At 41.8% G+C, this 13,540-nt stretch overlaps 1 protein-coding gene across 1 annotated transcript in view; it reads right to left on the minus strand.

Annotated features, from left to right (window-relative positions):
* The window catches only part of LOC105928605 (ankyrin repeat and SAM domain-containing protein 1A), a 100,204-nt gene that overhangs the window by 29,500 nt on the left and 57,164 nt on the right, over window positions 1-13,540 (minus strand). Inside the window, exons 15-16 of the mRNA XM_021318191.2 lie at window positions 4,128-4,181; window positions 656-725 (exon numbers count right to left, since the gene is read on the minus strand). Coding sequence (XP_021173866.2) covers window positions 656-725; window positions 4,128-4,181 — 124 coding nt within the window. The remainder of the gene's footprint in view (window positions 1-655; window positions 726-4,127; window positions 4,182-13,540) is intronic.

Consider the following 13,540-nt stretch of genomic DNA (forward strand, 5'->3'; position numbering starts at 1 on the left):
CCCCTTAACCTCCATGTGTAATGCTTTGTTTGAAAGTGTTTTTGCCTGTATGACTAAACTTTGTTTCACTCAGGTCCAACTTTGCAACAATTAGTGCTGCCGTGTTTTTTCTCAGAGAAGTGTTTCTCGTGTCGACGCCTCCAAACCATCAATAGCGGATAAGCCTCATTGTAACCTTCCTTCCACTAACTTTTAGCATTTACCATAATAATTGAAGCCTGTAGAGTGTGGAATGTAATTCTAGGTTAATCTTTAACTTGTCTGAGGAGGGGAAGGGGTGACCTGGGGTGAATTTGCAAGGAGGTCCTGCTGAGAACTGTCCCAAATGTTTTCCAGTTCTGAATAATCTTTCTCACAGCAGGCTGCTGCCATTTAGGTTGTATGAGCCGCATCATTCGCTGCTCTGGAGCTTTTTGTCTTTCTGACTTTGCGTTTTGCTAACACAGCCCTGCATGATACAGACCAGCAAACGGCCCAAAACACTCACTTTTACAGAGGCGGTCAGCCTACGTCGATCGGGCGCTCCGGTGCATCTGATTAGCAACACCTAGCAGCAACTTTTTGTTTAATTTTAAAGAAAGCAGTGAAAGTCTCCCCCATTTTGTTCACATTATTGTGCTGAAAATAAGAGGAAATGACTATGTGTCTACTTTACCTGGTGTAGCATAGTGTTGATCTCTAGAGAAATCGATGCCAGCTCCAATAAGAGTCATGATCTTCTCAATCTGGGGACAGAAAGACGGAGGCGAGAGTTGAGAACGCGAGTCAATCTGTTAAACATTCACTTTCAGTACAGAAAAGCTCCTTTTGCTGTAAAAAAAAAACAGGGTCACTCCTGCCAACACCCCCCGCAGATTTAGTTTAAAGTTGTCATCTGTTTCTCTATCCCAGAGAGTTTAAGGGACTTGCAACAGTTTAGGGTTGACCTGTGATGATGTTTTCAGCTAAATGTAATTCCCTCATATTTCACTGTGTTTGTTGGAATTTTATTACCACAATTGAGGAAAAACTTTTTGACAGTGTGCATCTAAACATAATGTAACAAGAAATGGGCTGCAGACAAGTTTACTTTAACTGAGCTGAGAGCAGCAACCCAGTAGAAGCTCCAGCAAGACATTAAATAATTGGAATACTGATCTAAAGAGGAAGGCATTTTCTTCCTTCGCTGATAAATTAACTTTCTGCAAACAACAACAAGGACAAACAGAGCTAGTAAAAACATTCTGGGTGACTGGAGTGTTTGGTTGAAACTGTTGGAAGATGTAGGTCTTCCTTATTATTGCAAAATGCACAAAAAAAACTTTGCCATCGCCTAGAAGGAAGCTTTTTAGAATAATGTTTGCAGATCTGATCTTTTCCTCGCCTCAATGCTTAGCCCTGCACACTGAAAGCTGTGCTGATTCGCCTGTTCATACAGTAAACCACGCAGAGCAGAGATGAAAATTAATACAAATATTTTTTCTGCATGAAAACGCAAAGAACAATTCACACAAAGCAATAAATGATATATTTATTAGAAGCAGGTGCAGCAGAGTCCACTATTTCAGAACTTTAACAGATAAAGTGTCTAAAAAGGGGCTTAAAAGGTGGCATTGATTTTAATAAAAATGTTTCAGTTTATAGTCTGTAAATGGCAACAGAAGAGGAGAAGGAATTTCCTTTATCCGCAACGTTATTGAAAAAAAAGGGATTCACTTTATCTTCAGACAACAAAGATCCTTTTAACATGACAATGAATTATTTGATTGTTTTGACCTAGAAGCGTTTTTATAACTATAAATAATTTCCAACAACAGTGATATTAAAAACAACAGCAGCTTATTAAACATAATAATCATTTTGTATTTATTTTTTTTGTTCAGATAATGTGATAAAACTAGCTGGGTTGTTTTGAAGTAAGAGAGAATAATCTAGCTTTGATCTCATTAAAACCCCATCAATATTAATACCAGGAGATCCTGAGATCTCTGCTTCTATGGCATGAGACTGGTTGCTGCTTTGGGATGTGTTATCTACCCAAACCAAAACTGGCTGAAGTGGCAGAAAAGAGATATTATTTTAGATCTGAATATTGCTAGTTATCAAATAAATAATAAAAATCTGGTTTCTCCATGTGCAGAACTTAGTAAAACGTTTCAAATTGCCATCTTTCATGGGACGGAGATGTATGATGCCATATTTTAAGACGAAGAGACTGAAATAATCCTTTATCCCTGCTGCTGTTTTTAGCCTGCTCAATTCAGAGTCCACATTGTAAGGACTAATATGGATTTGCCTTTTCTTTTCCCTTTCTTTTTCTTCAGTGGTTGTTTTTTTTTATATCTTCACTGCTCTCTGAACAAAAATGCCCCCTCGGGGATAATAAAGTTTACTTGACTCAACTCAGGTTGAGGTAATCAGTAATTCTTCAGACTGCTTGGAGCAGAGACAAAACATTTCAACTAAGAAGAACCCATCCAGAGGACCTATTCGAGATATATATATATATATATATATATATATATATATATATATATATATATACACACACACAAAACCGGGATTGACTCAACTTTGATGCTTTAAAAACAGAGCTAATTAAATTTTGTGTTATTGTTGTTTATTGAATTTCCATTCAAATCTGTTTTTATTAAACACTTTATAACCAGACCTCAGATCAACCGCTAAATTTTATCTTGAAGAAGAACTTCACCAAAGCTTTTAAGGACTTTTTTTTTTCCTCAGAAAAAAGATACAGAGCAGATTAGGTGTGCGAGTTTGCACAGAGTGGCCCAAAATTGAACAAAAAGAAAATCTATAAAGTCCTGCAGCAAAATGTAATACAATTGTAGCAGCGAGCAGGGTGTGACAGTGGTGGCTCCATCCGTCCCGTGTACCAGCATTATCCTGCATCAAATCATGAGGGAGCCGGAGCCTTTTGCAGCTGAAATTGGACCAGCAGAGGGATCCACCCCGGGGAGGTTGCTACTCCGTCACATGTTTAACACACAGACATGGAAACCCACAAACACCTCCCTCCACAATGACCCAACATGCAAGGTCTGTCACTATGAGGAAATAGCGAGCACATGGAAAACCCCACACAGGCAACTGAGAGCATGCAAATAAACCCTCTGAAGGGCAGCCCAAGGAACCATAAAACGGTTGACCGCCCGCCGTCATCCATCAGAGTTTCAGTCAATCCTTTTGTTTAAATCTTCTGCGGGGGCCAGTGGCATGTGGCTGCAGTAGGTGTCTGCAACCAAAACCAGGCTCTTTAGAGAAAGCACACACCGAGTTAACGAAACGGAGCGTTAGCTTACACCTGAGAGGACCCAGACACCCAGGTTTCTGGCAGTGATTACAAGCGTCACCACATAAAGCGCTTGAACATAGCTAATATTCCATCTCCAAACACTGACATGGATTTTTCCTGCACATGGATACAATTTAGAGGGGGAAACTAGCGTCCTTTTGCAGCGGTGGGCCATGCACCTTAATGAATACCCCTGTCACAGCACCAAATAAATAAATAAATAAAATCATGGGACCCATTCCAACCAGCCCAGAGCTGATTATGCATGGACATCAGGAGTGAGTCAACTAAAAGGGAAGATACGACAGGGCTGCTGTCACCGCTGTCAGATACCGTCACTCCAGATCCTGACGAGAGTAAAGCCGCATGGAAGCTGTTTGTGCGTGTATCTTGTTGAGGGCATTTTCAGCAGCTTCTGCGATGCTTCTAGGGCAAAAAAGATCTGAGCTCTGCCCAAGAAGCCCCCAGGACAGCTTCCCATTACTGTAATTAAAAATGCAGCAAGCTGTCACAAGCGTACAATTGCACACCATCACTCATAGAGAGGAAGTTTTAATGATCCAATGGTGCACAATGTCAAGAAAAAGGGGGTAGGGGGGAGGAAGTGCAACTTTCAAACTTACTCACATATGGAAGCATGCTGCTGCCACCTAGATGAAAGTGTCTGGGTTTGAAGAAATAAATAAAAGAATAGCAACCAAGACTGTTTTTTATTTCCATTTTAAAAGAAGTCAGGAAGCCTGAAAGGATCCCCTCTACCTTGATAAAGAAAGAGGACAGAGCCAAGCCCCCGACAGACCAGCAGATATTCACATGAAAACAGGCATCTTACGCTCTCAGTGGAATTAGATCCTCCTTGATTTGGGGAAGAAGAAGACATCTGTGTCTGCCAACAAAGAAGTAGTTTGGTTTGTTTTCTTTTTTCTTTTTGGTTGCACTTCATCCGCAAGCCTTGCAAAAACCTTCGTTCTTCTTTGACTTGCTCACATTTTGTGACGTTACAATAGCACCATTAAATGTATTTCATTGAGAATGGATGTGACAGACCCACACAAAGCACAACGAAAGTCTGATGTGGATGAAATTTCAGTTCATCTGTTTGAATGTTATAGAGAACGCAGATACTATGAGCATGAGGGCTACAATGTTGCAGTGTTGTAGTACTCGAGTCCGAGACTCGAACTCGAGTCCGAGTCATTAGCTAAATTTAGAGACTCGTGACTTGACTTGGACTTGAGCACTGATGACTCGAACTTGCACTCGGACTCCTACATTCAGATCATTCTGACTCGGAAATTGAGAAAAAGACTCGACTTTTTTTTATATCATTAGGCTATAATTTTAATATGTCATTAGAATATTATTTGGTGTATGATTTTAATATCTAAATGTCGTACCGCGCACGTGACGTCACCATCTCATGAGCAACGCCCCTTGCCGCTAAGGAAGGGCAAACAGTGTGAGAGCGCTCGTAGCAACCAGCCATTACACATGCAACAGACACAACGATATGACCGACTTTACAGCTGTTAAACTTTCTCAAAAGGATGTCCAGGCGCCCATTTTACTGGTAGAACTGTGGAACAACATACCAACGTTCAGCTCAAACGATGGCTTGAGTGTCGAGGTCTCGGAAAGACTGGAAAACTGGCCAAGTTGATAGAAAGGTAAGTCGATGTTTTTCTCCTGCTCTGCGTTCATGGCGTCATCGGCCGTTTTTTTTTTTTCTGTTTGTAGTCACCATCCAGGAATCGGTATAAATTTTCCGGCCCGCCGAACAATTTAGTCCGGTCCGGTGGCCAAATGCATTATCATTATCCAACGGCTATATCTCCTCGCTGCATCGGCCGATCTGCACCAGATTTGTTGTGAGTCATGGGGGAACGCTGCCGAACGCGTTTGTGGGAATCGCCCGGTGGACGGGCGAGGAAAATGCGTAACAGCATCTGCGGTGGCGGGCGGCCGGCGGTGCGCGAACCCCGCCCGCCGGCCGGCACCGCCGCGGTGCGCGAACCCGGCCCGCCGGCCGGAGCCGCGGCGGTGGCCAATAGGTCGGAGTGCGCTTGGCTGCGAGGGCCGATCGACGCCGCTTGCGGCTTTAACATCCTTCATATGCGGCCTATCAGCGTACCTCGAGTCGCTGTTGCGCGTTCCATAACAACAATGTTTAAAAACCATGGTTAGGAGACGTCTTGGACTTGGAAAAAGCGGTAGTTTTACCGAGTAAAACCAAGGGTAACTACAGCGAAAGAGTTATTAGTGCAATGGAATGTTACTGCTTCATGTCATACATCACACGTCAATAGTGACTCGACTCGGACTTGACTCGGATTTTTTTTTTAATGACTTGGACTTGACTCGGACTTGAACACTGGTGACTCGAATCTGGACTCGGACTCGGGGCATAGTGACTTGACTACAACACTGCAATGTTGATACAAGAAATTAAAAAATAAAAAGTACTAACGCATGCATGAAAAATGACTGGCCCATCAAAAATCAATGGAGTTGAGGAGAATAATAAAAGTTCCAATAATAAAATCCTACTCAACCATCAGGTGTTATCTCACGGAGCTTATTTCCACAGGAATCATAGAGCCTCTTGGACCATCAAGTACTCTCATTATAATCAGCAGTTATACCAAGAGAACTGTCCAAGAGTTTACATGCAAAAATCAAACCATGCACTAAAAAGTTTATCTTGGTAAATGAGATTTAAATAACTAAAGCAACTAACTAGGCTGCCATTTCTTCCTAAAACCACTGAAAAATGGACACAGCCAACAAAATAAACTACATTTTAACACAACTTGGACAGTTTGCTAGCTTCAGCGGGGAATTATGAGAGCATGAAGTTTATCAGGTAGTAAAAAAGGATGTTTTGCCCGCTACAATTCCTTAGTTTTATATCTGCCCTCTGTCAGTACACTGTCAAACATGTGAAGAACGACAATTAGCTTGAAATCCTCGCTTAAATAAATCTAAATTAACCTGCTATCGTTGCTTTTGTTTGGGGAGGCCACTTGTTTTGCACTCATGCCAAAGTTTGGCTTTCTTAGATTAGTGTTATTGCTCAACTTTGGGCTGCATTCTTAGCTGCCTTGTATTCGCTTTTTTTTTCAGTTCCTACTTTTTTTTGCATAGTTTTAGATTTGGACATTAAAATAAATATAACCATTACATCTACAAGACTGACCACAACTGATAAGTCAAGCTGCAAAATTATGATGATAAGTCTTTAGACATAAGAGTATATTGCACCTTTTTAAGACCCCAAGTGATCAGAAATGCTACAGCTAAACAGCGGCATTGATTCAGCCTCCCAGTCTGTAAAAATCCAACCCCTCCAGAGCAGTTAGTTGTAGCGCTTGCTTTACAAACAACAAGGACGCCTTTGGTCTCGTAAAGCGGCTCAGGTTGGCACAGGAGGGAGTAACAAGGTTCCTGTTGGAGTCATCATTCTGCAGCAGTGGCGTCAAAAGGGCCAATCTGTAACCGTGCTCTCACTGTGGCGTATAATAACAAGCTCTTTTTTTTTTATTTTGCCCCTGAGGATCTCACAATGCTGAAGCAGAGGATAAGTTTCTGACTCTGTCTGCAACATGTTTAACAATCTCAGGATAAGTCTTTGACAGTCTAGAACTGGTTTCAAACACACAAGGGGCCATGAATCTGCATACACAAGTGTTTCTGTCGCACTTTATCAGTTCGACCTGCATTTTATAATGGAAAAGGGAGTACGGGCGGATCCAATGAGATTCAGAGGCAGATAGCGTGAAAGACAGGTGTGATATAGATGAACTGGGCAAATATATCCTTGTCGCGGGATTTGAGTCAAAAATTTCATTGGAGGTAAATTATATCCACAGTAAGAGAGGAAGAAAAAAAGAATGGCTGGTGACCAAGACGCTGAGAGGCATGAGAAATAACGAAGAGGAGAAAGAGGTGTTTTTTTTTTTGGTTTTTTTACACGAGCACTGAATCAATACAGGGAGGAGAAATGGAGGGGTCCATTGTTAGAGGAACTCCCTATGAACGGAGAGAAACAAAGAGAAAGGCCAGAAGTCACCGGCAAGGTGGAGGTCAACAGCTGAAGAGCCAGCAATGACGAGAGACGGTCCTGGTGTGATTTAACCTATTTATCATTCCGCTCACAGCGGGCCGGCTGCTCCGGGATGACTGAGCACAATAACTTCCCTGAACTGGGACTTCTAAATATCTTTTCATCCGTAGCCTTGGAAATCTTAAAAAACAAAACAAAACAAAACAAAACAGGTGAATAAAGTTAGAAGAAGTGATTATGAGAGACAATAAAGGACACTTGGCACAGAAAGAGGCCAAGAGCTACTGCAAAGAGAGCCCATACGGACAACGGGGTCTAAAATTGACAAACTGGCAACAAAGCTGGAGTTGGCTGCAAACTACAGAAGCATCACAGGGAACACAAACGTCCGACTGTGGATGAGAGTTGCCAACACCTCAATGCCACAGTGGAACAAAGCACCGTCAGCGTTTGCACCAACGTCCTCCTGAAATAGCCCAATGTCATGGTTGCGTTTTTTTAGGAAAAGCAGGCCTTCAGCAAATAACAAAAACAAAAAGTCTCTCCAGTGACTAAAGTATGGTTATTAAACGGTGTTGGTATGTTTCTTTCCTGCAGCACTGTATGGGGTTTTCTCCAGGTTACACTCCTGACAAGTCAACAAAACGTTGCAGATTTAGAGACGCACAAACTAGCTGGTCACAAATCAGAATCGGTCATTTTTCCCTTGATCGGTTCTGATCCGTGATCGGAAGGTCAACCACAAAAAAATAAAAGTCCTATTTATTACCAAAGGACCCAACGCAGTTTTGTTTTCTTTTACACTTAAAAAAAGTGAGGAAAAAAACTACCAAAACCTTCTTTATCTGACATGGAACATATTGTTATTAAAGTGGTGACATGAAACGGTCTGTTTTCCAGCAGCTAGCTGCAGGGTCACAGAAAAATAAACGTACACCAAGAAGTGACAGATGAGCAGCTTTTTCCTTCTATAAATTCATCAACTAAGAAACCGGCAGTCATCTATTTCTCCTTTACTTATTATTATATTAACATACCTGGATTGCCAGGTCAGACTTTAGAGAAAACCGCAAATCGGCACTGGCCAGAAAAAGCCTAATCGGTGCATCTATGAGCAAACTTAACGCTGATTTGCTCCATTATGCCACGTAACTAATGAAGAATCAAACTTTAATCAGTACACAACAAAGCAAGAGGCTTTAATTGACGATAAATATCCACAGAAATACTTTCATTTGAGTCCTTTAGAACAGGTTGACAAGATCGATAATGCCCTGACAGAGCTGCTGTCCGTAAGGGAATCAATACTCACAAAAGCCGGTTTCATAGTTGCTAGTGGGTCTGTGGAGTGCAAGATGAAAAGTGAAGTTAAAAAAGTGACGTGTGGAAGCAGATAGTGACCCTCTCCCTCCGTCTCTGCCTGCAGCTCTATGTCTTCTTTTCTCTAAGTGCCGGCCCACACAATGCGCCCGCTTTGGATTGTCATCTCTCCAACCTGCATTAGCATGCGCTTTACGCACCCGCCACGCAAAACCCCACACGCACAGTCACACTCTGAGCTTCTTAAATGGAGAAATGCATAGGCCAGGACCTCATGCAAGTCTAATCTCCTTGTCTTGGAACCAGAGGCAGAGCGTCCCACGGATGTGTGCGGCATTTAAAAAAAAAAAAAAAAAGAAGAAGGAGGAGGAGGAGATTGGACGGATACAGAAAAGAAAAGAGCTGGAATATTTAGCAAAGCAGATTAAAAGGAGAAAAAGATGTTATTTAAAGGGCTTTGTAAACGCATGGGGGGGGGGGGGTCCTGGGAGCACCCCCCCCAGACTGAATGCTGTCAAATAGCTCCATGGAGAGCTGTAGAGCGGCCAGTCGTGACCAGCGAGACGGCTGTCATGTCATGAGAAGAAGGCAAACAGAACAAATAGAGAAGGGACTCTTCAAGTTCGCGGACTCGCCCGACATCATTAAAGAGAGTGCAGGCAAGCCTACACCCAATCAAACTTTTACAACTTTGCTCCGAAGTCCTCTGCACTAAAAATAAATATTTAAAAAAAAAAAAAGGCTCCATCTCGGACACGTGAGGGCTAACTCTCCGAAATAAATGAGAGAATGTGTGAGGATCTTGGGGACAGACCTCAAATACACCTGAGTGAATGTTTTGCGAGAAGAAACTTTCTCCTTACTAAAGTCGTACTCAATCCATAATTCACTCATCTCATTTAAAATGGTATTAAAAACAGAGAGCGAGAGAGAGAGAGAGAGAGAGAGAGAAATCGTGGTCTCTTTTCCACCAGAAAGGACAGAGTTGAGCTCTGTGGCTTGCTTCTTCAAAGCCTCCTTTCAGAGGCAGCAGGCTTAAATTCTGTACGTCGCAGCTTAGTGCTTGTACATTTCAAAGTCGCTGCCGTGCGTAGAGTCGGGAAGCTGTCGGTGTAGCTGACAGGCTGCTTCGCACAAACACAATGCGCAGGTTGCAGCAGAGAGCATAGCGGGGGAGCGTAGACAAGCGCACAACACCAACGGCAGGAGGAGATCAGCCAGAAATGTTTTCTCTACAGCGGCCAACTCACGTTCTTTAATCTGCCGCGCCGTTACTGTAATCCCAAAACAATTCAGTTTTGCTATTGATTTATCGGAGAGCACGCGAACCGCACGCGAGTGGGGACGAAAGATGTATTGAGGCTGAAGCACTTGTGCTTTCTGCCAGAAAGCTGCTTGGAAGAATACACAGAAACCTGGAGGCCTCTGATGAAAGTAAAGCAGGACGGTTCAGTCAGCCGCATACAGCTGTGGGATGCAAGGAGACAACAAATACCTCTGTCCTGTGCAAATCTTACAAATGCACTAGTTCTTGTGCACGGTGCGTTTACTTCATGTGTGCACAGCCACTAATACCTTAATGGTGTTGTGCTCTCTGTGCCTCTGGGCCTGTGAAAGGACAAGTGTTTGGTAAACTGCATTGGTGCAATTTACAGTTCCCTGTTAGAAAGGCAAGCCATTTAAGGTGGAATAAAAAAAAAAAGACTGATGCACAAACTAATCTTATTATAGCAAAGAATAATAAGCAATATTTTAAGAAACGTTTCCATTATATGATTGGTTTGTTTGACTACATTTCTAGGCTAAGAACTAACACAAATGAACACTGATCTATGATGATATTTTTTTTCACCAATCCTGACTTAGATAATGTAATAAAATTAGGTCCAAGGAGGCAAACCCCTTCAGGCATTCATTGTCACCTATACATGTACTGGCAAAAACACCCTTAAAACAAACAAATTCTTGATTGCAGTGGCTTAATCCCACTTTACAAAGAATGCTGCAGTTCTCCAACAGTGAGGCCTGCAGAACAAGAACTCAAGGGGTTCTTGTCCAGAACTTTTGAATATGGGCAAGTTTAGGCAAGTGGCTAATTCCTCTGAAATAGACTACTTGACAAGCAGCTTCTCCTGTCTTTCCTATTTTGAGTAGTGTCGCTAAAAGACAAGGACCACGGTTTAAAGTTCTATTTATACCCCAGGGAAACAGATGGTCACAAATTTAAAGTTCCTATTATCATGAGACTAAATTGAACATGTTTTTTTTTTTTCTCTGGCTTTGATTTATTATGCTCCTCCTGCCGGTGCATGTGAAGGGTGCTAGAAGTGGACTCGTAAATGTTAGTTGGCTCATTAAGAATTGGGGACGGGGGCAACCAAGCTTACAGTTTAAATGGCAAACTGAGTGAATAAAAAAGGACAACATAAAAATATCAACACCTGAAAATTGAGTGAAAAAAAATCCGTTTTGAGTTATGGAAATAAAATACTGGATCCACCGGAACAATTAAAAGGGACAAAAAAACTATAGAGGTCATATAGTTGACATGATTCTACAATAGCGCTGCAAGGATGAGCAGGATTTCTATTTTTTCACCCATTTATACTACAGACGTTGATCTGTCTGTTTAAAAAAAAACTTTTTTTGAAATTGCATTGCTTGATTAACTTTGCTTGACTGTGCTTAATATATTGTTTAAGGTAATCTTTTGATTTTACAGACATTTTTCTTTTCACTGGAAGTAATATTAGCGTTTTGGAGCAGCCTAGCCAGAGTCTTGATGTAAATCTGACAAGATAATCTGTGAAGGGTGCTAAAAATCAGGGTCACGGCAAGGAGGACTGTTATAAAAACATTTTGACATGTTATTTTTGTAAGGTTGGGAATTTTAAGAAATATTTTTCACATTGTTTTATCAGTTTTTTGACTAAATCTGACAGGGGTATGGATAACTGTGGGCTTAACTGTCACCGTGTGACTGAATTGTACCAGGATTAATTGGATTTATTTAAATAGAATTTGGATTTAAATTCCATTTAAATAATTTAATATGAATGGAAACTGTCCTGTAAAGTGCCCTGAGATGACATTTGCAGTAATTTGAGCTGATGAAAAAAAAAATGAAAAAGATTCCTATAGTGAGAGATCTGTATTAGTTGAGATCTTTGACTTGAAGCCAGATGTCTTTTACACACTATCCCCGTGAATAACTAAATCAATATTTACAAGTTTTCAATTGGAAAACACTACCTATTTTCAGCCTTGAGAAAAGCTAAAAAAAAACTTGTTTCTGCTGGTTTAATCTGCTAAAACTGGGAAATTCTCATGAAAAAAATACGAGTTTACCAAACACTTCAATAGAGGCCAATCACACAAAACCAAATAACGAAAGTCCCTTCTGCCATTTCTTTTTAAACACAACTCTAACATTGCCAACCCTGACATCAAAAGAAAATACCCTCTATAGTGCTTACCAATATAAAATCCAATACAAAAGGCTACCTTGACATTGCCGCGTGTCTGAACGAGCCACCCTGCCAAGATTTTACAATTCACCTCCAGGCCAGAGAAGCTTCTCCTGTAAAAAGCTTTCAACTGGCCAGAGTCCACCCCGAAGCAACTAAAGTTGGATGTGTTGACGTGAGTATTTCCAGACAGCGCAAACACCGGGTCGAATTGCTGTCGTGCATAAATGCCCCTCAAAGACCACCTTCTCCTCTTCAGCGTCAGCCTGCTGCACTGCGGCTGGCGTGCAACCCGGACCCAAACCCATCGGACCGCAGGGAGCTGCAGCCCCAGCAGTGTAGCAATTTGTCATCGGCACACAAGAACCGTACGCTCACATCCAAGTGATGGGTAAATTAGGTATTTATAGTCAACGTCTAATGTTGGAGCTATTAGCAGTTCGTGTCAGTGCAAATAAAAATAGTGCTGGAGCAACAGCAACACTAAAAGCTGGACAGCCTCAACATACCACCGCTAAAACCTACACGTCTGCACTATAAGTCCAGGAACCTGCATGCAAACTTGTCCACAGCAGCAAAATCATTACAACCTAAAGTCTGTAATTCCCTCAGATGTGTGGGTGTGATCCAGCGCAGCAAACAGTACCTCGCTAAAGTATTTACACCAGTTCAAGGTTCCCATATTTTCTTATGTCACAATCACAAATAATGCAGTTCACTGAAATGCTGCGTGAAATCCTTTGTAACCAAACGGCATCAGAAGTCCTTCGTTTATTAAACAGTCGTTTAACCTCAGTATAAATTACAGCTGCGAGATATTAAATGGTAAATGGACTGAACTCCATACTGACCACTCAAAGCGCTGTATTAGGAAAACATGACATTGCGATCTTACTGCTGAATATTGCAATGTTGTTAGTCATTATGGAAAGCGGTTTTAAATAACTGCGGCAAAGAATAAGGCCTCGTCCACGCCAAGACGAACTTTCATAAACGATTAAGAAAAAATGTGCGTCGACACAAGAGGACGCAGCACCACCGGAAACGCCGGTGGTGCTGTGACAATGCCACAGAAACAGGCAACAACAAAAAAAAAAAAGCATTTGCAAACACCTCATTTGAAGTAAACAAAGCAACATGGTGTGGGATCAGAAACAAACATCTACGCACTACCAACAGCCACCAGAAAGCCAATATTTGTTGTTGGTGCATGCGGGTTACAGAGGGAGGCGAAGCTCCGATATCTAAGTTCCAGAAACGATGCGTGTACTCACGGAAATACCAAACGGCGTTATGAAATCTCTCCACTCCGGGACTCGTTTACAGTCTCCCAAAACGCCGGATCCGTGTTGACGCACAGCCTAAACGAAAAAATACCTTTGCGGGTAGACCTAA

This window comes from Fundulus heteroclitus, chromosome 1 (genome assembly GCF_011125445.2).
Source record: "Fundulus heteroclitus isolate FHET01 chromosome 1, MU-UCD_Fhet_4.1, whole genome shotgun sequence".
NCBI lineage: Eukaryota > Metazoa > Chordata > Actinopteri > Cyprinodontiformes > Fundulidae > Fundulus > Fundulus heteroclitus.